At 52.1% G+C, this 23,782-nt stretch overlaps 4 protein-coding genes across 4 annotated transcripts; 2 read left to right on the top strand and 2 right to left on the bottom strand.

Moving 5' to 3' along the window:
- Positions 1 to 27: 27 nt before the first annotated feature.
- JDV02_010278 (uncharacterized protein) lies at positions 28 to 1,472 on the top strand (the record flags this gene model as incomplete). Its single annotated transcript, XM_047992010.1, has 3 exons — positions 28 to 586; positions 712 to 913; positions 977 to 1,472. 3 exons carry the CDS (start codon positions 28 to 30, stop codon positions 1,470 to 1,472), a joined length of 1,257 nt encoding a protein of 418 aa, XP_047848023.1.
- JDV02_010277 (uncharacterized protein) lies at positions 1,326 to 2,608 on the bottom strand. The gene is made up of 2 exons (XM_047992009.1): positions 2,489 to 2,608; positions 1,326 to 2,433 (listed from the first exon to the last, which is right to left on the bottom strand). The coding sequence occupies exons 1-2, from the start codon at positions 2,556 to 2,558 to the stop codon at positions 1,529 to 1,531; spliced, it is 975 nt and encodes a 324-aa protein (XP_047848022.1). The 5' UTR covers positions 2,559 to 2,608; the 3' UTR covers positions 1,326 to 1,528.
- A 5,635-nt stretch (positions 2,609 to 8,243) lies between these two features.
- JDV02_010276 (uncharacterized protein) lies at positions 8,244 to 9,565 on the top strand (the record flags this gene model as incomplete). The annotated part of the gene is made up of 2 exons (XM_047992008.1): positions 8,244 to 8,950; positions 9,025 to 9,565. The coding sequence occupies 2 exons, from the start codon at positions 8,244 to 8,246 to the stop codon at positions 9,563 to 9,565; spliced, it is 1,248 nt and encodes a 415-aa protein (XP_047848021.1).
- A 4,117-nt stretch (positions 9,566 to 13,682) lies between these two features.
- Positions 13,683 to 16,809, bottom strand: JDV02_010275 (Type I Iterative PKS; the record flags this gene model as incomplete). Its single annotated transcript, XM_047992007.1, has 4 exons — positions 13,683 to 13,759; positions 13,824 to 15,524; positions 15,705 to 16,629; positions 16,681 to 16,809. 4 exons carry the CDS (start codon positions 16,807 to 16,809, stop codon positions 13,683 to 13,685), a joined length of 2,832 nt encoding a protein of 943 aa, XP_047848020.1.
- Positions 16,810 to 23,782: the final 6,973 nt, after the last annotated feature.

Here is a 23,782-nt window from a genome sequence, read left to right as displayed (position 1 = left end):
CTCATCGCGGCCGGACTCCGAGAACAAATGCTCTTGCCCGGGGACACACAATATGAGGCGCGAATCGAATCGTGGTGGTCAGCAAGCTCACGTCTGCGACCATGTTGCATTATCCAGCCCCGAACCAAGCAAGATGTCGCCGTCACGCTTCAAGCATTGGCTCGTTGTGGTCACGGCGGCTTTGCCGTTAGGAGCGGTGGTCACAGCCACTGGGCAGGTGGGAGCAACATCGTCGACGGCGTCACCATTGACCTCGTCTACTTCAACGCGGTTTCCTACAACCCCATCCTCAAGGTCGCCTCTATTGGACCTGCGCAGACATGGGGCAACGTCTACAAAGTCCTCGAGTCGGAAGGCGTCATGGTCGCAGGCGGCCGGGATGCCGACGTCGGTGTCGGGGGCCTCTTGACTGGCGGCGGGAACTCATACTACGCCGATCGAAAGGGCTTCGCCTGCGACAATGTTGTCAACGCCGAAGTTGTTCTCGCCAACGGCACGATTGTTGAGGCTAATGAAAACGCCAATGAAGACTTGTGGAGAGCTCTCAAGGGCGGCTTGAGCAACTTTGGCATCGTCACATCACAAGGTTTGACGTCCACGCATTCGTCGCACCGAAGCTCTGGGGCGGGCTTGGAGCCTCACATGCGTCATGCACCGACGCCTTGATCGATTCTCTCGTCAACTTCACCAGCGACAACCACAGACATCCAGAAGCAGCCTTCATTATCAACTTCACACACCAACCAAGCTTATCCTCCGACATCATCGTGGCCCACGTCCTGGTCGACACGGACGGAGTGCAGGAGGCTCGTGTGTTTGATGAGGTGCAGAGGATTCCGGCGTTCTTCAGCGACCTCAAGACACGTACGATGAGCGGCATCGCCAACGACTACATTCTTCCTTCTGGCTTGAGGTAAGGTGCTCCTCACATCTTACCGCTGCAGCTTCAGCCGCCAACGGCTCAAATTTGTCACAGAAACGTATGGTTTACCCTAACCTTTCGCAACGACAAGCGTGTCGTCAAAGCCGCAGCCGAGATGCACGAAACCCTAGTCGAAGATTTGCTCCAGAGCATCCCGGCGGACGATCTTGTCACTCAGAGCCTGTTCCAGCCTCTACCCACATTGTTCGCCGATATTGGAGCCGTGAAGGGCGGCAACGTCCTCGGCCTCGACATGGTCAAGGACAATTCTCTGCTCTGGCTTTGTGCCGCGTCATGTCGCACCACTGAGCAAGAGTCAATCATTTACGACCGATGCCGCATCATGACGGCGAATTTGAAGCGATATGCGGAGTCAATCTCAGCCATCGTTCCTTGGATATATGTCAATTACGCGGACCCAAGTCAGGACGCTCTCAGCAGCTACGGAGAAGACAACGTCCTATTCATGCGGCAGGTTGCCCAGAAGTATGATCCCCATGGATTATTTCAGAACTTGCTGTCGGGGTCATTCAGATTGCCCAAGTGCTGAGCATATTGACTCTTCCCTTCCGGCTCCGAGTGCTTGTAGCCTACCGTGCCAGAGCTTTAGGGAGCCTTCCAGATGTTGTCATCGGCCAGCCAATCCAAGACAAGATGCACGGCTTGTGCCGCGTTGCTGGCTACAAAGCCTGTGCCAGGCCTTCTGTCTGGTCCTGGGTCATTGAACATAGCAACAGGCCGGGTGCTGTTCTTGCCCACCTCGAGAACAGTTCCCCCGATGAGCGATTCTTTTTCGACGCAATCCAGCATTGCCCTTGCCACCTCTTCGGGCATAACCCATCCATCCTTTTCTTCGTCGACGATAGCCAACTTCCCCGGGTTGTCGGTCCACATGGGCGTGCGAACCAGCCCCGGCGCAACAGCGTTGACGCGCACGCCCATTATCGGCTCCAGAGCAGCCAGGGTGCGAGTAAACCCGGTGATGGCACCTTTGGAAGCGCCATACAGTGGCGCAAAGAAAGTCGGCATTTGCGCCGCAATGGAAGAGATGAGAATCACTCGTTTCTGATTCTTGACTGACACTCTCTCCGGCGATGGGCGAGACGTACTTGCAGCTTGAGGTGGATGGAGCCAGAACTGAAGCGCGAGCTGAGTCGTTCGAATAGGGTGCGTAATATTAATGTCGAGTAGCTTATAGCTGTTGCCATCGATATCGTCCTTGCTCTCGGCCGACCCTGGCGGATGCCAGAAATTGCTACAGTTCGGTTCATAGATGCCAGCTCCTGGACACACAACGTCGAAGCTACCAAACTCGGCAACGGCCACGTCAAACATGTTGCGGAGATCGGACCACGACGTCACATCGGTCTTGACGAAGACAGCGCGGGGGGTGCTCGCTTTGTCGCTGTGTCGTGAGACTAGGTCCTCTGCTTCGGGGCGAAGGGCCAAGCCGGCAAAGACGACATTGCACCCGCTGTTGAGTAGGAGGCGGGCAAATGCAAGATTGATGCCTTTGGGAAGTTAGCTGTTGAACGAGATACAAAACGAAGTACAAGTTGGACGTACCGGAACCGGCGCCCGTGACGACGGCCGTCTTTCCGAGCACAGAAAATGGTACTGGAGTTTCTGCTGGCATTATGGACGATACGATCGAGAAGCTTGTGATTGATAATGTCTGGTCTGCAGGATGAACAGCGATATATACTTGTGGCGGCTACATGACTCCGCCGCTGGATGCCATGTCGCGCTTCGCCTGCATCTTCCAGGGCGGCACATGTCAAGTCGTGCAGCTTTGCCCCAACGGGCTCCATGCGTCTACCCCGCCTCATGCCCGCGTTGACCTGCGCCTGATCCTGTAGCTACGTTCCAAAACACCAGGTCGATTGTCGCCTGAAGATTCGGTTGATGGCTACCGGTGTGCCGGAGGCTTTGCGCCACCGTAGATCGCCATTGCGCCGCCTGTTCCCAAGACCAGCTGACTCCCGAGCTGGTTGTCAAAGTTCAGTCTGTAGTCATCACTATATTAATAAAGTATATACAGGTGAGTTGGGCTCTTGGCATCAACGTCCTAGCAGTCGTCGCTGCAGACAAGGACATTCCAGTTGTCCGGGTGAAACACCCGATCAGCGATCGTGGCAGACTTGGAGGCCACGTAACAGTGACAGATGAAGGCAATGGAATTTGCGATCACACTGTACGAGCTGAGAGCTCTATCCTTTGTTTAGTATGCGTTGGCACGTCAGACGCACCGCCTGACTCGTTTGAGTGGGTGGCACGACATTGAAGGTCAAGCAAGACCTACATCATTGCGCCACCAGACAGCTGTATCCCATCAGCAGCTGACCTTTGCGAAGGCACTGGGTCCCGCTCGCAGAAGTGGGATGCCGGGTCCCCGTCTAGATCGTTGACGATATCCTGGAGGACTCCGACTCCTCCGTATCCCCATCTCGGCTCGCAGGTGTACCCCGAGTCCTTGTCAAAGGCGCGCTATGTCAAGGCAGTGGTGACGTTCCTGGGGAAATCCGAGTCCCAGTTCGGGTTGAGCTTGAGCAGCTGGGCGTGGGTCTCCTCAATGGTCCCATGGAGCTCAGCAGTCTCCCTTGGTGGCCTTGATATCGGCACCGCTCTCTGGCTGTTGAACCGGCTTAGAATCACCGGCAGCAGCTCTGGCCTCCAGCCGTATGTCACAGCTTGACTAGCGAGTTAAATATCATTTTTTACTTCTCAAATCCAGCCAGGAGGGAAGAAGACGGCCCATAAGAATGCTTTCGGGACTTCATTCCTCAAGGTATAAGGCATGCCTCCCTTGCATTCTCTTGTCTACTGAAAAGAAATTTTATCGCGGCGACCAATTAACCGGACGCTTCAGTTTATCTAAAGCTAAAGCCCTATGCCTTTAGCCTACCATGCTCGTCCATCCATGGTCCGCAGCAATCGAGGCACCATTGACAATATTCCATCCGGGTCGACAGCACAAGGACACACACAACGCTGCCACATCCCTCACGTCACATAACTGTGGCGCATGGCCGGCAAGTAGCTCGGCTACCTTCTGGCGGCCTTCGGTGTGGTATTCGGGCCACGAACGATCGCTCATTGTAGACCCGCCCAGAACACCTAGCATCAACGCGTTGCACCGGATACCCTTTGGCCCGTAGAAGGCCGCAGTGCTTTTCGTCAATCCAATCAAACCGTGCTTGCTCGTGGTATATGCCGCGCCTTACCATGACGAGCCGATTAGCGTCCGTATGCGCGAGTTTACAACCACCTGAATCAAGGCTCTGGAAGCAGTGGCTTACCTGCTAGCCAACCAGCCTTGGCTGCTCCGGACGCAATGTTGATAATGCACCCTTTGGGCTCAGGCTGCTGCAACATTGCGCAAACTGCCAATTTGCTGAGTAGGAGCGGTGCCGTAAGGTTCACGGCAAGGACTCTGTTCCACAGTTCGAGTTCGAGGTCGCCAACTGGCTCAAAACGGTCCATGATCGCGGCGTTGTTGATCAAAATATCCAATGATGGAAACTTGCGGGCGATCTCATCGAATATGTGTCGCATTGCGCTAGGGTCCGTAATGTCAGCCGTTATGGCGGTCAGGTTACCTGCGCCTCCCAGCTCGGCTGACGTCTGCTTCAAGCCGTGGTCGTTGACGTCGCAAATGACCACGTTGGCACCAGCATGGAGAAAGGCTGCGGCTATAGCTCTCCCCAAGCCAACCGCTCCTCCTGTTACGAGGCAGGTCTTCCCTGCCAGGGCACCGCATTCGATCTCATGAGGGGACATTGCTCGAGTTGGTGCTTCGGTTCGGTGATGTGGTGAGTATGAGAGACCGGAATAGTTGCGCAGCTTGAAACAACCCAGACAACTTTGTTACTTTTGTCGGCGCACTGCGACGAGAGCCATCTGCTGCTTTAATACTCACTCACTGCAGAGTACAGGAATGTGGACGTTGATCCAGATCCAGAATACGGTTGTACGGATGTGCCTTACAGTACATGGGTTGACTCCACAGCGTACCGACTTGACGTCCAACCCTCGCGTTGTTGCTATGAACTTCACACATGTCACATACTTTGATGCCGATATGTACTGGTCTCACGCCAACACTTGATAAGCACTTGAATGGCCCTTCCGCCCGCTTGGACTCATCTTCTGGTGCTGTGATGGGGCCACAGTACAATCCCCGATGCTGGTCGTAATCTTTCTGCGCAGTCACACCCGAACAGTTGATCAGCGAGTTCCCAGTTAGTCGGTTGCGACCTTGCTTGAACTAACTTTGACTTGGCACATATGACTTGATAGAATCTAACTCTACGGTGTCCGGCCTGGCGGTCTAGCCTTTACTGACACCCGTCCAAAGCGCCAGTCGCCTTTACAGCTGCGGCCGTAGTATCCCACAGGCAGCGAGCAGTATCCCTGTTCTGTGCTCTCTTGGAGGGCCGTTTGACCCTTCCAGGGCCATCTAGATAGCGTCCTTTCCAAGATTCACCATTTTCCTTGACCTCCTTGGCTGCTGCGGCAAATACACTAGTGCGGGCCCCCTTATCCGAGTCAATAAAAAACAGCCAAATCAATGGACGTACCACCCATGGCACCGCGCAGGCAGCCCCATCTGTCTTCACGTTGCCGGGATTGAGAGAAAGAGAAATAATGTTAGCACCTTCTGCATCCACGCGACGCTGCAACTCGGCCGCAAATAGGTTGTTCGCCAGCTTAGTAGTCCCGTATCTGAGTGCCTGTCCGAGGCATGAGTTCTCCCATCCAGGCTTGGCGCAAGGGTCGTTGAGATCGCTGGCTTTGGTGAACTGGTTTTTGCGCGAGGAATAAGCTTCTCCCGAAGATGAAACCTGGAGAAAACATGAGTCACAAGATGTATTCGATTTGGTTACATGGCATCTGAGAGGTGAGCCTACCGTGACAACGCGAACATCCGATCCCTCCTCAGCAGCCGTGGTTTTGAGCAAAGGCAACAAACACAGTGTGAGCGTCCAGTGACCGACGTGGCTTGGAGTCTGTTAGTAACCACTGTTTGTGTGACATATACTCCAGGATTGTCCGACTTCACTGCCATGGTCAATTCAAATCCATCGCTAGTTTCGATGTAATCGTAAGGGCAAATTCCAGCATTGTTCACTGCGAACCTTTAGCATGTTCCTGGACTGGAATTTCTGAATGAAACATTGACTGTACCCAAAATATCGAGTCGTTGCTCTTTTGCCCTAAGCTCACGGGCTGCGGCAACTACATGGGCCTGGTTTGACAAGTCCAGGTCCAGCCAGAGCAGATTTTCTTGAGGCACTGAAGGGTTCTCGTCAAGGAGACGCTTGATCGCCATTTTCGCACGGTGACCCGAGCGAGTTGCTAAGTAAACCTTTGCGCCCTTCAAGGCCAGGTCTCGGACGGTGTAAAATCCTATTCCCGAGCTTGCGCAATTAATTACTTTCAACACGGCTCCGTAATTACATTCGCTGGGCAGGGACAACACTCACTTGGCACCAGTCACCACGGCAACCTTGCCGTTGAGCTCTTGTGTCTGGGACGGTTCCCATGCACTCGCTCCCGGGCTAGCGAGGTGTCTTCCAAGGAACTGGAAAAGTAGCGGTACATAGAGAAGGCACCCGTAGATGAAGTCCACGCCCAAGACACAAAGCCGATGACCCCACAGGGGTAGCATTTTGGGACTTGTATATTGCTGGAAGACTTTTTATACTTGCTGAAATAGCCTCGTGGTGAGAATAACTGACTCTAGATTGGTAAGATTTAAACATTGGTATGCAAAACTTTGAGGCTTGAAGGACAGGAATCAATATTTATCACGCACGCAATTCCCTCCACCGGACAAAGGCAGATATAAACTAGGGTCGGAATACAACTTTCTTTTCCGAACAGGCTTGCGAAGGTCCATGAATCGGACCGAGCCGTGGCGCTGCTGAAGTACACCAACAGGGAGCGGCTTGATGTTCACATGGGGTGGGACCCCACCGATGCAACGGGATTTGGTTGAGCGATGTCATGGAATTCATCCAACCAATTGCAACGTATACATTTATGCACCACCGACGATCTGAGTGCCCTCTGTATGTCACCCCTGACCTCATGTGCTCACAGCCGCTTATACACGTCCCGTCTGAGATGAACGGAAAACCATCCGTTTTCAGAGCTTCCTATCCGCGTCCTCTTCTGCTATGGTCGCTAAGTCGAATCGAACATGCACCCGTCTTTTGTAGTTGCGCCGCTACCCTGAGTATATTAACAAGGACTGTCTTGCAGGACATCTTGTTCGATGCGGTTGCTTACGGGAGTGACGATGACATCCCGTCGTAGATCTTCGTCCTCGTGGGGAATCGAGACCATCACATCGATAACGCACGACGCGAGCCAAGCGGTCGCTGCCGCAACGACAAGGCCGAATATACTTAATCCCATAGCTTGATGCTGTGCTAATGATGCCCGCCGTGCTCAACAGCCCAGTCTTATGTAGTGTCACGTTTAATATCTAGCCGTCATATGTGCCAATCGCACCATTCAGGTTGCCGCCACACATGGTTGGATCGTCAATCCTCCCGGTCAAGTTATCCAGGCCATCAGCTTTCAGAGCCTTACTCATGGTCTGTAGCGTTGGGCACCTACAGTTGCACCGCGACAGCCGCGCCTGGCGCAGATAGTCCATTGCTGGCATGTGACGTACCTATGGCTAGGACGTTTGCGACCACCAGACGCACCCTATGCATCCATCTATGAATAGATCGCTGAGCATAGGGCGCGCCAACACTCTACATGTCGGTAGGTACCTCACTGGTTCGGTTGGCACGGACAACGTCGCTCCTTGCAGAGCCGCTCAACTCGATTTATGCCGCCCGGCCAAGTCAGTTCTGTTGCCCCTGCGCCATTTTCGTTGACAATCATGGTTTGGCCCGCCCCCCGACCCGGTCGGGACCCGTGAACGTATCGACCTACCTTGGTCCGCGGTGTGAACGTGCGATTTCACCTCACAAGTTGTTGGAATGCAGGGGTCTTGAGGTAGCTATATATTAGTGCACTAGTCCTGTGGCGGGTGTGAGGATAAGTAGAAGCGGTTGCCCCTTTCACACACACGGGCAAGCTCAATACACGCTTTCAACACAAGTATTAAAGCTGATGAGCGCCTACAACTTAGCCGCTCAGAAACTAACACTCCGGACCTGACACGTATTCATTCTGATACATCCATTCAAGTCGAAATGAAGCTAAAGTTTGTCACCCATCTACGTTCCTTAGCCCGACACCAGTACTGGCTATGCCTTCAGCTCAAGACTAAGATATTGCTAGTGAACCTACTGGCATCATGCCCGGCAACACAGTCGACCAGTCAGCAACTGACTTGTCGTATTGGAATCGGCGCTGCATTCCCATGATGTCCAGCTTACTCAAATCGTGCGGAGTGTACTCGGCCTCGGACCAAGAGGCACAGCTGCGCTTTTTGCAGGAATTTGTCCTTCCCAATCTCGGGCCCCATCCTTCTGGGTCTGGCACTCAGATCCCCTGCATGTTGACGTTCAGTGGCTTCCCCCTGCAGCCCAGCATCAACCTGAGCGGCTCTGGTGTGGCCAAGCTTCGCTACGCCTTCGAGCCACTCGATATCCTTAGCGGCACCGCAGCCGACCCCGCAGCACTTGGCCCCTCACAGCGGTTGCTCGCCGCTCTCGTCAGCCATCTTGGCGTCTGGCCAGGTTGGATCGAAGCCTTCATCACTGCCTTCCACCCAACCCTTGAAGGCTCTCGGCAGATACAAGCCAAGGTGCTCGAGTATTTCCAACGGAACCTGGCGAGTAGCAATGGCGAAGCACGCATACAGCTTCCCAACAAACAGCCGCGATTGTATTCGTGTTTCATAGCCTTCGATCTGGAGGGCCCGTCCCAGGCCATGAAGGTTTATTTCAATCCCAAAACCAAGGAGGCCGAGACTGGGCTTCCGTCATGTCAATACACTTTTCAAGTTCTTCGCACCCTCGAAAGATTCGAGAACTCGACGGCTGTCGACATGCTGGAGCAGTATGTCTTGCTACCCAGGCTACCCTACCGCCACATGCAGCCAATACGAACAGAGACTGACTGGAGCCTATTAGATTCCTCGCCGAGAAGCAAAGTGTCGGATCTGTTGAGCAGGTTGGCATTGATTGCCTCCCCGAAAGCATGCTGCCGTCAGCACGAGTCAAAATCTACGTTCACGTCATGAGCAACTCTTTCCAGACGGTACGCGACTATGTGACGCTGAATGGCCGGCTAAAAGATCCGGTCGCTTTGGAAGGATTATCGAAGTTGCGGGAGATATGGCATCTTTTACTCAACGAGCCCAAGCCCATTGATGACGAGGAGTGGGAGAAGCCCGTTACAGGCTACAGCCCCATGAACATGCAGCATCGCTTGTATATCACCTACGAGATGAAGCCGGGGAACAGCAACCCCATCGTGAAAGTCTACGTACTAGCGCAAAACTACGCCCCGGACGACGATACCATCATCCGAAATTACGAACAAAATTATAGCCACTTCGGTTGGCCTTGGGGGGAGGATGGATCTTATAGGAAGATCATCGAGAGCGCTTTGTACGTTATAATCAAAGCTACATTTGACGACGATACAGTACTGCTGACACAGGAGTTTTAGCGGGCCAATACATCGTGATGCTGATGCATTCCTCAATTTCGGTTCTTCCTTCATCTGCACTACCGACAGAGAGGTTTATCAAACTGTTTATTTTGACCCGCCATATGAAACGAAATAGTTGCTGAGTGTCAATCTCGTAACTTCGAAGGCTTATGCTCCTTCTAGCGGCTGGATATTCTAAACCGATCTAATCTTGCTCCCTTACTTGTTTCTAGTAAAGAAAGGGCAGTCAATTATAGAATAGCTCAATTATCATAGAATAGCTCATATATTCTAGTTGCTGCTTAGATGTCCGCTTATTAGTTAGATCTGGAAGGGTAATTATAAAAGCATTTAGATGCTCTTTATTATAGTTGCTCAATACTTACCCTCGTATCCTGCGAGCGCCCGTTTAATATCTCACGAGACTTGGGCCTACTACGATATCGGATAAGACTAGTCACCGAGTGCATCGATCAATCGATTAAGAGGCATAGATTTCTACTAGTTCGTTAAGATAGCGAAGGCAAGCTTGTTCTTCAAAACCATCTACATTCGCTATTAGGCGGCTGCACTTTACCCTCTCCTTCCCTTTTCCTTAATGTCCGCTCTTTGTCTCTCTCGACCGTATATCTCCTAGAGTGCTATGCCGCGTCTATAAGTGCTCCGTAATGCTATTTGCATTAGGCTATAGGACAAACTCGCAATTTTACAGATGCAGATAAGTAGTTACTCCTAGGAGTGAATATAGAGTTAGCCGCTCGCGAGGCTACGATTAATGCTACTATCTTAGTCGGAACGGGTATTATCGGCGCAGAGCGCTATAGTGTTTTATAACGCGTTTATATAGCAGTCTAGATTTAGGATATAGTTTAATATAGCAATAGGAAACTAGAAAAGCTTACGTAGCTCTTACTTTAAGCTAAATAAGGACCTAATTTAAGTGTGGTTAGGCCTACCGGGCGTATAGATAACCGGAACCCAACTATAAGCTATATAGAGCGAATTGAGACGTAATATAATAGATAAATAATATAGTAGGGAACTATATAACTCATATAAATATAGTCACTATAGATAATATAATACCTGCTTGATTTAAGTTAATAGTAAATAGTAAAGCAATGTATTTTCTTCTAGCATCGAATGAATCTATCGATTCGACTCCCTAAATAAATTCGCTGCCCGATTTAGCGCCAAGCCGCGATCAAGCGCAGATGCTGTGACTCTTGTGAACCGTCCTCAGTCCAGTCGACATGGTGAAAACCAGAGTCCATGAGTACCGACTTCCACGCTTGCTCCTCAACCAAGGGGTATTGTCGGCCATCCTTGAACTGCCACCAACCATCCAAGAAGCCAAATACGCAGTCCAGCCAGCCCAGGGGCCGTGTTAGTTCCAGAAGACACAGTATGCCGGTCTCGTTTCGGAGTAGTTTGGCCAAATTCGAGCATGACTGCCGCAGGCTTGCCGTAGCGTGAACGCAGTTCGCTGCGATAATCAGGTCGTACGACTGATGCATGCTCTCTGGTGGTGTCTTCTCGATGTCCAAGACTGTGAAATCCATGTCGACCTGAGGGGTCTGCTGTCCGTATAGCGCCGTAAACTTCTTTTTCGCGCTCGATACGAGGGCTATTGAGACGTCGGTGAACGTGTAAGTAAAATTGGCGTTACATGTTAGCAGTTGCTCAACGACCGTTTGTGTTGTTCCGCCGGTGCCCGCCCCAACTTCGAGCACCCGAAGCCTCTCGGTGCAATTATAGTACTGACGATTCGAGAGGAGTCGGCTAACGAACTCTCCAAGCATTTTGTTTCCCATCGCAAACATAGGGGAGCTTGTATATACGTCCTCCAGAAGCTGAACGGAGGTCTTGTCCTGGAACAGCAACCGTAGTGGGTCCACTCGACCGGAAAGGCAGTCTGCTAGGCGGGAGCCAGTGATGTTGAGCAGGCGATGCTCCGGTTGGAAACGTGGGTACTCAGCCAAAATTTCGCTGTACAGATCTGCCGCGGATCTATCTCGTGGTATTGGTACGGCTGTTCGGCATCCAAGGGCTTGACCATTAGAGAGAGAGACCAGGCCTGCGTCTTCCAAAATCTGGTGGAATCGAGACACCAATTTTTGATGCTTTGGGGCGTGACGAACGCGCGACAACGGCGCCCCTTCTTGCAAGATTTTGAGATCACATCCTAAGGCGCTAAAAGCCTCCAAGATGTAGGCCAGCACCAGAGACACCTGCTTGTGATAAGCCGCGTCGTAGAAATCCGCAAATCCAGCGTTGTGGACAAACCGGCTGGTCTCTTCCTTGGTGTGGCAAAACTCCAGAGCAGTCTGCGCGAATAGAACTGGCCCTTGCAAGGAAGCAGTGCTTCCCAAGTTGGAGACGTGGCTTTGCTGACCGGCTCCAGCCAAGTTTTGCTTATTCTTGACACATGATCCCGGTCGAGCGTTCGATTCTAACCCCTTAGCTAGTCCATGGCGGGAGACCATGCGCAAGAGGTCTGAATAAGTGGAATTTTCATCAATCTTTTTGAGATCGGGTACGTTCCCAAACGCTTTTGCCATATCTGACCGGAGCTGTATGGCAACTAGCGAATCCAGTCCGAATGTCCCTAACGGCTCATTGGGAGGAATTGCTCCGGTGCAGTTCAGATGATCGGTGAGCAGTTTGGACAAATCCATGTCGTGCTGACCGTGATTGGACATATGAAAGCCAGTTGCTGACGAAAGCTGCTCGACAGGCGGCGCCAAAGTGTCGCTAGGATTATCAAGTCCCACAGGATCGGGGTTGGAACAACTTTCAGTGTCCAGGCGCGAATTCATGACCGGCTTCGTCTGCTCTGTGAACGGATTGGGGCTCATATCATCCCCAGTGTTCGGTGCTTTTGTTCCAATGGCATGGTCACTCGATACGGAGGAAATTGGAGTTGCCGAGAAGGGCGTTTCGGATGGAGAGCCCAGCGCCGCCTTGCCTCCGACATGTTCGTAGTCCACCGCACCCAGCGTTTCTCTCCATGTATCAATCGACACCGGCGTGAGTTTTGCACCTAGAATTGCTAGGAATAAACCTTTGTGGCGTGCACTGAAAACAAAGATGTCGCACAAAACGGTCCCTTCGTCCCGAGTGAGTCTGGATAGAACCGTCCAAGGTCCGTCTGAATCGCTCCCCGGACCCTCGGGATGGGCCCGCGGGACAATAGCGTCAAAGCCGGTGCAGACATACATTTGATTAGGCGCGAGCCTACCGAGACTGGGAGCCTGGATCTCCGAGACGACAAAGAAGTTGTCGAGAAGTGGTACGTCGCACACTGCCGTCCCAGAGCATTCAGTCACGAAGGCAGGTGTAGTAACCTCCCCGACAGCCTCGAGACCGTTTGATGTAATGGAATGAATTGCCAAGTACCTGGTATCGTAGTACATCGCCGGGCCCACGGCGCTCCTCACAAACGCGCCTTGCACAGTCGAGGCACTGCGATCCTCGCGGATCTCTTGACATCGATCGTGAAGAATGCGGAGGAATGGTCGATGAGGCGCCAGTTCGGGACGTTCTACTTCCTGCCACCTGACCGTTCCTGATGCTTGTAGTTCGCATACGTTGTCTGTGTCGCCATCGGCAGAGTAGCTTTCCACATCGAAGCCCCAACTCGAACTTGTAATTTTTCGCAATGTTAATCGTAGCCGTTTTCGAATATTTATGCCAAAGGGTGCATGCAGTTTCACCTGTCCTACCTCCACAGGCGCATGAGACGGACCGGCAGCTGACGCGTAGATCGGCAACTGACGAAGGGCGCGAGCAGCCGATTCCGTCCAGACCGAAGGTGGCGCCACGGCCTGGCCGAACATGGTCCTTCCTTGTAGGAGAGTAGAGTATTCGTGGCTGTGTTGGTTGATAGAGAACTCGACTGCCTGTGCATTGGGATCACGCGGGCCAACCAAGGAAACCATCGTTGGAGCCTCCGGGATTGATAAGTCCCGACCTCCGCGTTCAGACTCCTCATGATCCTCCACAGAACAGGGTCCCGAATTTTCGAATTGATACGGAGGCAGTTCCAACGGCACAAAACAACGTCTCTGACAGGCATGGTACAACCAGTGTTGTACTTTGACACCCGCTTTCCAGAGTCCAACAGTCGTGTTGCTTAGGGATGCCATTGGGTCTGGACCGTGAAGCTGTACCGAGTGGAAGGAATGGGACGACGAGGCCGGCGTCCGAGAACTATTCAACGCACGCCGAGCCATGGTGACTCCGGTAGAACCAGCTCCAGCCTCAAGCCAGACACATGGGCCCAGCCGTTGCTCGATTCTAAGTATGGCCTCGGTAAAATAGACAGGATCGCGGGACTGTCTCGCAATTAAATCAGGGGTGATATTGGCCCAGGCGTCGGCGGACTTTGAGCAGGGCTCGATGGGGATGATGGGATTCTTCAGGGGCAGATCCTGGATAATCTGAAGGTAGTCATGCATGATGCAGTCCACCAAATTCGAATGGAACGCATGCGTGACCTGGAGTTGTCTGACATTGATGTCGCTGGAGTGAGCTGCCTTCTCAAATTTGGCGATGGCTGCTTCGGTGCCCGCTACCACGAGGTTGGACGGGGCATTAAGGCAGGCAATCTCGACCTTTTCCCCGTCCAACATGGATCCTATGATGCCCTCCACAGTCGCCGCATCCGCATCGACGCTGAGCATGCGGCCCGGTTCGGCACTCCATTTGTTCTGAATCAAGAGTGCGCGGCCTGAGATAAGCTTCAAGGCGTCTCTCACGTCGAGCACGCCGGCGACGCAGAGGGCCGTTAACTGGCCGAAGCTATGACCAACTAGGGCCTTCACCTCCAGACCAGTATCAATCCAGGACGAGGCAACTGAATACTGCAAGGAGAACAACATGCAGTGAAGAGTAACGAGATCAAAGATAGAGTCCGCCTCGAATATGTAAGGGAAGATGCTGTGAAGGCCAATGGTCTGCAAGGCGCGGTCACATCGATCCAAATGGCGCCTTAACAAGATCGATTCCTGGTACACTTCCTGGCTGAGAAGAGGCCGACCGCCAGTCTGCCCCGCGAAAACGAAAACCACGGGCTTCGGATTTTCACGTGGTTTCCATGGTGCCGCGTCGTCACGATCGATTGTCGTGCGGAGCAGAGCTCTCAGTTCGTCTGATGAGCCGGCGGAAGACGTGATGCGATGCACAAGGGAGTGGTTCTGGCATTGGGCCAGCTGAAAAGCAACGCTCGGAAGCAATGTGTTTCCGAGGGTACCATGGTGAGTCTCAAGGAGGCGCAAAAGGGCCGAACAATACCGTCGCAGACTGGCGGTAGAATGGGCCGAGATCAGAATCGGATAGAGAAGAGGCTTTGCTGTCTCGCTGGTGGTCCGCTCGAATGGAGTCCGCGGCGGCTGGCACATAATCATGGCCACATTGGTCCCCGACGCGCCGTAATTATTAACCAACGCCGCCCGAAAGGAACCTTCCCAAGGGCTCAGATGTTGAGGGATCTCCATATTTGCCTCCTCCAATGAAGGAATGGCCGGGTTGAGCACCGCGAAGTTGGCCTGGGGCGGTATAAGCCGATGCTGCAGCATCAACAACACTTTGACCACAGCAGCCACGCCCGACGCTCCCCCGCCGTGACCGATATTTCCCTTCACTGAACCGAGTCGTAGCCGCGGCAATTGCAGCTGAGGGTTCTGTCCAAAGACCTGTCGAATGCTTTGGCACTCGATAGGATCGCCTTTCTGAGTGCCAGTTCCATGTGCCTCGATATAGGACACTTGACATGGGTGCATGCCCGCTCTCTGAAGTACATGCTTGTAGAGATCGGATTGGGATTCCGAAGATGGCAGCGTAATGGACCGGTTTCCTTTGCTGCTATTGACAGCCGAGGCGGCCAGTACACCGAGAATTCTGTCGTTGTCCGCCACTGCCGACGACAGTCTCTTTAACAGAACGAAACCTCCGCCCTCGCTCCGTCGATAGCCGTCTGCGGTCGCGTCAAATGGTCTGCAGTGCCCGGTTGGGCTCAGGAAAGAGGCCGCGGCTAGGTTTTCATGTGACCTGCCGTGGGCGGGCATTCGATTGACTCCTCCAGCCAAGGCCATGGAACAATCTCCCGACTGGATGGCCTTCAATGCAGCATGGATTGCCGCCCCAGAGGACGAACAGGCTGTGTCAATTGCCTCAGAGGGACCTGTTAGGCCAAAGAAGTGGGTGATTCGGCCGCTCGCAAAGGCACGCGCAGTGCCTGTGAAGGAGAATGCAGTGGCGGCTCGGCAGTTGGATTCGTCGTCATAGTCGCAAGAAGACATGCCGACATAGCAGCCTATATCCTTCGTCGCCGAAGACGATGGACTGAAATGCCCACCCGATTCTAGGGCTTCGTAGGCAAGATGAAGGCCTAGTCGGTGCTGCGGATCCATGTACTCGACTTCGCGGGGAGTGTTGCCGAAAAACCGAGCGTCGAACGAATCTGTGTCCGGCAGGACGCTCGCTATCTTTTTGGCTTGGAGTATATCCCAAAACTTCTGCGGAGTCTCCGAATTGGGAAATCGACATGACATGCCAATTATAGCAATGGAGTCAGTAGGATAGCGATGGTACATCCTTCCGGCTCCGGAAGGGCGAAGGACTTGGAGAGGAGAGGCTGCCATGATAGACCGCGGAATACAATCGACTGAGCCCATGACGAGTACCGTGGCTTTGCCCTTGACGCTGGAAACCTCGGCTCCCTGAATCATTGCTGCCGCCGACCGCGTCATGGTGGTATACCATTCGGCCTTCTCGATTAAGATGCACTGCAGCGCCATCTCGTGGAGCGGCATCTCCTTCATCGCCAGGTCTCCGCTATCATTCCGCCTCAGCGGCACCAGCGGATGGCTATCTCGGAACTGAAGCATATGTACGGATGTACAGATGCCTACCAGCTTTCGGAACGTAGCGTAATTGTCCGAGTGGTGAAAACGGCCTTGAACATCTATTTCCTTAGCTGTGACGCCCTCCGCAGTGAGTTGGCGCATCAACGACTTGGCCATCCCTTTGGGTGCTGTGATGGTCCAGCTACAGACGTCCATACGGACGCCAACGTAACTCTGTTCGCGAGCGAGTTAGCGACAACTTGTGCAACGTACGAATGTACTGACCTGAGGGAAGCTTGCAAGCTTGTCTTCAAAGGGTTCATGAACCTCTGCCGCTACTTTCTTTATTTCGCCCTTGGCCTTGCTCGAAGGCCACAGCGCACTGAAGCAGACAGTTGGTTCAGAAGACTCCATTTCGTGCAGGTCAACAAACGCTCCAATGCACATTGCCAATCTCACAGCAACGGCGCTTTTCCTTGCTATATCCGTTTTCCTCTGCGAGCAAGCAATAGCAATAGCAGAGAGGAGCCCGACACATAATCCTTGGACGCCTCCGTCGCGGACATCATTCAAGACTTTAGTGTGCTCATCTTCCTCCCCACCTTCAAGGCTGTTCAAGTAACTCATGTATTCCGTAATATGACTGAGAACCGTTAGGACTGTTGCTCGCATGTTCTTTGATGTATAATTGGCAGTTGTCAGGTCGCAGACTTTTCCGGATGTCATCCAGTCGGCCAAAGCCTGAAGACAGGCCAAGCCGTTGACGCGTTCCAGCGTGGGTTCATTCTCGACAAGAAGAGCCCAAAGATCGGGCAGTTCTGTAATTGCAAGCTTCAAATCTACCAGGAACGGATCGTAGACAATGCTCGAGCGGAGACGGGACATATAACCCACATCTGGGCTTGGCATTACCGAGCCGCAAATGAGCATGGAGAGCGATTCTTTAGGCATGGTGCTGGTCTTCACTTCGTGGGCGTTGAGTGAAAATGGAGAAAAGCAGCACGTGAATGTAGGCGTTGTGTAGGCGCATAGGTCATTTTTGGGTGGTAGAGAGACTCGAATAACTTTCAGATAATTATACACATGGCCTTTGAGAAGATTCGGAGGAGACCCGGAGTGGTTTATATCGAGCTGGGTCGGAATCAGAGTTAACGCCCCTGAACATCGCAACGACCAACTTAGTTACAATTGCCACAACCCGTCGGACGGGCGCATGCCCTAGGACGTAGCTCAGCTCTCGTCATTAGCAATGCGACGTTACAATTCTCCACTGCAAGGTCCTTGAGACGACGATAGGACATTTGACCTTGTGATCTGCCCATATATCCCGGCATGAACGCGAGTCCGTGCTAAGCCCCGACCACTGGTCAGAGGATGTGACCGTATTCGGCTGTCGATCAGTAGTGCTATATTGCCGCTCTACACTGTAGCACGACTGTGAACGTCTAGATACCACGACGGCGTAGCTGGTGGCTTGGACTTGGCGCAAGACAAGGGAACTCTGGCCTACGGTCAGGCCACAAGGATCTGGGCGAAACATTATGTCCAACAGTCCTAGCCTCTTTACTGAATGACAAATGCTCAATTTAATACAAGGGACCCACCGTGTACCCAACCAACCATGTGTAGCTTTCGTTGGTTGCCGCTCAACGTATGGACCATGCCGAGGGGGAATGTACATTTCCATAGTAGCGCCGCTTCGGAAGGCATTCTAAATCTAGGAACGAGACGGGAAAACATTTGCAATTAACTAATAATATGATTCCTCTAATCAAATGCATGGGAAGCTTGCTATAGTCCTTGTCCGTTCTGAAGCCCCTGTAGTTGGCATAGCTTAAGGCATTCAGGACCGGTACATTCGCAGACTACTACGAAACGGCCACTCATGGCAACGGCCCAATCGCATCTGGCCCATCACCTTCCTTCAGTCGCTATTATAGTCACACGTGCGTGTTCCGTGCAGTCAGCAATCCTTTCCACAACAGACACACACGCGGCCTAGACTTCTATGAGATTCTCGAGTTACTTTTCTCTCTGCCGTTACCCCAAGCCACTAATGACGCACAGCGGTATGATAGTGCTCCAAGTAGTCCGGATGACCATTTTACGGTAGTATGTATGTGGCAGTAGGGCAGTCAGAACTCATGTAGCCAACTAGTCATAAACAATCTGCCTAAGGAATAAACCCCATATGAGATGCAACCGGACATCGTTACAGGAATGCCATGCGATAACACAGTAGCCCTAAATCCACGAAGGCTTATACACCGGGTATACTCTGACGCCAGATCTGGTTCCTGCGCGATGAAACACTTACCTGCAGGAGCAGAGCCTGCGCGGACTGTAAAACGGCGAAACAGACTCTCCGATGAAGTCTGCAAATGTCGAATCTCACTGGGACTACTCTCCAAGTCAGAACGGTCAAAACTGCGGCACGTCTCCATTCCGGAACCGTGCTTCAGTTAGGCAGAAGCGCAGATTTACGTATCGTAACTTTCGTGTCCTTGGCCATTACGGTGCGGTTACTACCTGCCCGTTGCTCCGTAGAATCTTTGAGGTGGCGAAATAAAGTTCGATATTTGTCCGATATTTAATATTGATGACACAGTCCAACGTCGGCTTACCAGGGACGGGTCCTTTGAACGGTTCAAGAAGCACCTGCGGAAGACACTGAAGTTTGACATGCTACGGCCGAAACGACCCACATACGAAGTGCTCCCATGACCCGTTTCACCTGACGAGCTGCAGTTGTCTGAGCCGCACAGGATGTGCTGAGCTTGTGAGTCTATACTTTGTCAACATATAAGTGTCACGGACCCGTTGGAGATTAGCCCTCCGGTACAATATAGGGGACAATCACCACTTAGGTAGACCCAGTAGGACATGACATGGTGGATAGCCCACATAAGAACATTGCGATTAACCATTGCCATTGCCAGGTTGAAAATGTGGTTCTCCCAGAACTCCGAATCAGCTATTGCCAGACTGTTCAAGACGGTACGCCGCAACTATCAAGCCCAATCATGTAAAGCATGTTGTTAAGTAACTTGACGTCTTCTACTGCATCGCAGCCAGTGTTCGGTACCATTTCTCTCGCCTTAGCAGCCAGCTCTGCGAGTTTTTGTCGACATTTCTCGAATGCACCGCTGGACTCAATGTACCCCACCGCGAGTAATTTGACGTCTTCATCCATCGTCCGCTGCTTTAGGATGCTAGATAGCTGGATACTTGTCGGGTTCGATTGGATGCTGCAGATAATAGGGTAGGAAAACTTCCCTTCGGTCAAGTCCTCGCCAAATCCCTTGTTTTTCGCATATGCGTCGCTCTGCAAGTTTAGATAATCGTCCCGAACCTGGAACATAACCCCCAACAGGTCGACTAGGGGAACGTAGTCTCTGTTATGGTTCCCTGTGGTTAGACGGCTTTTTACGTCGCCCTTCTCTGGGTAGTCCCTTACCGGCCAGTGTTGCTCATCAACTGCATCAATTTGATAGCCAGCCTGAAGAGTCCGCCTGTTTTGTTTGAGACCATGGTAAAATAGTCTTCCTCGGTCGGGCAGATAGACGCATCTCTCCAGTAAATGTCCATGCCCTGTCCACGATGCAAGTTCAGCAGTTCTTCGGTGAATATCTCAAACGCTCGTGGGCTTCCTAGTTTCAGTACTTCTTGCTGAGCCAGAAAGTATGCATAGTTGGCAGAGTTGATGGTCGGAGCAATTCCGAAGATGCTATGAGCGACGGGTACTCCACGACGGAGTTTCGAGGAGTCTTGGATATCGTCCAGTCTAGAGTGGGAATCAGGGACCACAGCCCATTACCTGTCGATTCGTATAGACCGTACTTACAGCAGAGACGCATTGTGCAGTAGCATAACAATAGATTTGATAGTTTCGAGCTGCTCATTAGGAACTCGGAGCCATTGATTGAAGGCTGATATCATCTTCCCCCTCATATCTTTGCCTGGGTGATCAAGAAGATAGTCGAGTGGAGCACGAATGATCTACGAAGATTTGCTTATTAACGTTAGTATCCATATACGCCATTCCATTGGTTTTAGGCTCGGGGTTCGTCTGAGGGACGATCGTTCGCCGCTGGCTTGCCTTTTCTTGTTGTAGACAATGTGTCGAGTCAGGCGGAGCCTCTACCTCTTTGCCTACCAAAGGCACGTTCTCCATGATTATTTTCAAGGAAAGCAGGAGCGGTGGCTGAGGCGTAGTGTGAGGTTTGTTAATAGAAATATATAGATTGCTGGCAATGGAACGTGCGCTCAGTTCCGGTGTGTGGACGACTCCGCTTCAGTTTAGATCTGGTGTCATCGTAAACTCATTTGCGGACGCGTTACTTATACTACAGCCTACTGCCGCAGTCCCAATAAATACCTGGGCATCTAAGAACAACCCCTCCGTCACGCAGGGGCATGGTGATGTACAAATAGTGGAGTTCGAATGCGCTTGGTACTCATGATGATCTGAGACACGCGGCAGAGCCCCCGCCGGACACTGTGTGGGGGTCACGGAAGACCTGTCCCTTGCTACGATGGCTTCATTATTATCAAGGATGCACACTACACTGTAACCGTATTCTTTTGTGCGGAGTGATTACCTTCCAAGGCTTACAGATATGCTATTATTTTGGGGGGTAACCCATTACGCACTATTCACCGCCGACACGTAGCGGGTTCAACAGGAGGTATGCACCAAGGAACTTAGTTGATGTTATCTCAGAGCCCATAACGTGCGGTGCAGGGCAACTGGATTGTTGACGGTCTGCGGATAGAATCGACGCTAGCAAGCTTCGCGTTATGTTCGCAATAGCAAAGCTAGGTAACCTGAAAGCTACATGTTAGTCCTAAGTCTGTCGTCGACCCCTTAATAGATCGGTTGAGACAGACGTCTGCCGTGTTTCCCGTAGCCTCTAACATGATTAATAAAGAGATCGCTAGATGCAAGATGGTACATGTGGGTGGTCCTTGTGCAGTATTATTAGTCATGTTATATGAACTCCATTTTGGCATGTGTGGTGTGGCTCGGATTGATTGACTACCTAACGAGAGGGCGACCCTTATTATGACCCCTGACTCCTCATTTCATCAATCCACTAATAGCTTTTAAGAGAAAGTGCCTATCAGCCCTTGCTATTAAGGTACACCTCTATAGCGCATGCGATAGTTGTCCATACCCCGAGCATGAAGTTGCTCTTGTGCAGTGGCCCGCCGCTTCCGGGCTGTTTCGCGCTAAACCGCACCAGTTGCAGTGTCAAAACGGGCATCCAGACACCCATCCAACTTATCCAGAGCCATATCGAATGAAACGTATTTATGTACAGCGCTAGACATACAATGACAGGCGCGGTGAGTAGTGCAAGTAACATGTGAATCCGTCCCCCTGCGATGTTGTAGAATGAATTCACTCCTAACTTCCGATCGTCGACTACATCCTGATAGCTGTATGCCGTGTTCAAGTATATGGTCCAGAAAAACACCATGGAGCAAAGGGTGAGGCAGTGGCGGGCTGACTCGAGGAAGGACTCCTGGTGGCCGTAGATTGAAGCCCGGCCCGGAACGGCCGGCCATGCGATGGTGAAGGCCAGTATGTATTGTGGGTAGATACAAAGCCTTCGAGCCAATGGACGTTTCCCAAAGGGGTAGAGTATTGAGGCCAACGCGACGGGGATGAAATGCTTCCATCTATACACGCCAGAGTCAGATTGAACACTTACCACAAGACCACAACATATGGCGAGAGGGGTGCGAGAAAGAAAAAGCGAAAGGATAGAGAAGACAGGGTGGGGTGCCTACACATCCTTTCCATCCAATGTGTTATAGAGTAGGACCAAAGCTAGGATTGCTTGAAACGCCATCCACAAGAATGCCTCGGTCGTAGTGACTATGCCTGCTGCTAGGGGACGGTTCTTGGTTCGGGCAACATTGGCATCGATGGTGCGATCAACCCAGTCATTCCAAACCATGCCCGCACCACAAAACAAGTAGGCTGCAAGGATGGATAATGCAGTTTGCCGAAAGATAAATGCGGGCGACACAGTCACACGTTGATCTGCCAGTTGAGCCGCTCCGGCTAACAACGCGGACCATGCTGCTCTCAACTTCCGTCAACACTGGCCAGTACGAACATGAAAGCACATTCAAATCTTACCCCCGGCAAATGTGGTAAAGACGGGATTGTATTTATCATATCGGGAAAGGTTGAGTAGATTGCGAAGCAGCTGTCTATTCGCCATGGCGGCTATGCTGGACGATGGGTGCGATCAAATCTGTCAACTGGATGAATATCGTTCGCCGCGGATGGATGTAAAAGTTTGGCTACTGAACGCCGCATATGATGCCAGAGGACTAACCGGACTTCATATAATGGTATTGTCGGCTATCCGTATCCATGAACACAGTCCCCGGCTACCTTGCGACTCATTTGCGGTTTGGCCCTAAGCCAAGGACACTGTGTGGAATGCCAGTCCCAAGGCGATGGTGGCGTTGATTAGGAGACTAGTTGTCCGGTACTTTGATTCAGTATCTATTCCGTCGCAGACACGATCCTGTTGCTGGCATCCTATTGTATGGTGGATCCAATGCATGGGAGGATCTGCCTTGAAATGAACGATGCACCATTATAGGAGCGTCTTCGATTCCTTGGTGGCAACGTATGAGAGGACTATCTCCATACACGCTGCGCATGTTCAGATCATCTATCCAGTAGGTTGTCATCGGTCTCCCAGTCGTACCCTGCCTGCCCCCCACGGTACCACATGTGCGGCGATCAATGGCACGCTGGTGGATACGTAGGTCTGGCGGTTGGGGCCATGTTTGTCGACTGACCCGCGGTCAGCTCTCTTTTAGCTTCCGAGAATGTCTCACAATACCACTCGACGGCGCATTTTCGCAATACCGGTGTGGGACGAACCGGGCATCTTACGAGCTCTTCACCTTCCGACGTGTCGCGCGATGTGATTGGCTTCGCGAACACGGACGACGCTATTGCTACCGTTCGTTTAAAATACGGCGAGTATAGAAGCCCTGAGAAACGCCTACGCTGATCGCAATTGTATTAATGCAGCAGACTCTTTTATGTTCGAAACCTTCACCATATTCGACATCCATTCAACAAACAGTCCAACAGCCCAGACACAAACAGACATTACGCAACAATGGACATCGCCGACGTGTCACGAGCCCCCCCGGAGTACCGTGATGTCGCCTGGATTGCTGAGATTTGCAAACTACTGATGGGCGTTGGTTGGACGACGAATTATGTCGGCATGATCTATAAGTCCCTAAAAGATCAAACCTATGGCATGGCCTTGATGCCGCTATGCTGCAATTTTGCCTGGGAATTGACATACGCTCTGATCTACCCGCTCGGCGGCATGCAAATGTG

This window comes from Purpureocillium takamizusanense, chromosome 12, assembly GCF_022605165.1.
Source record: "Purpureocillium takamizusanense chromosome 12, complete sequence".
In the NCBI taxonomy this organism is placed as follows: Eukaryota; Fungi; Ascomycota; class Sordariomycetes; order Hypocreales; family Ophiocordycipitaceae; genus Purpureocillium; species Purpureocillium takamizusanense.
Note: the sequence above shows the minus strand (reverse complement) of the source record. Positions and strands in the feature narration are given on the sequence as shown.

Bases quoted from the DNA above. Each gene is read 5' to 3' on its own strand.
- JDV02_010277 (XM_047992009.1), bottom strand. From the start codon at position 2,558: ATGCCAGCAGAAACTCCAGTACCATTTTCTGTGCTCGGAAAGACGGCC. The intron at 2,434-2,488 runs GTACGTCCAACT...AACTTCCCAAAG, and splicing joins CGTCACGGGCGCCGGTTCCG to GCATCAATCTTGCATTTGCC.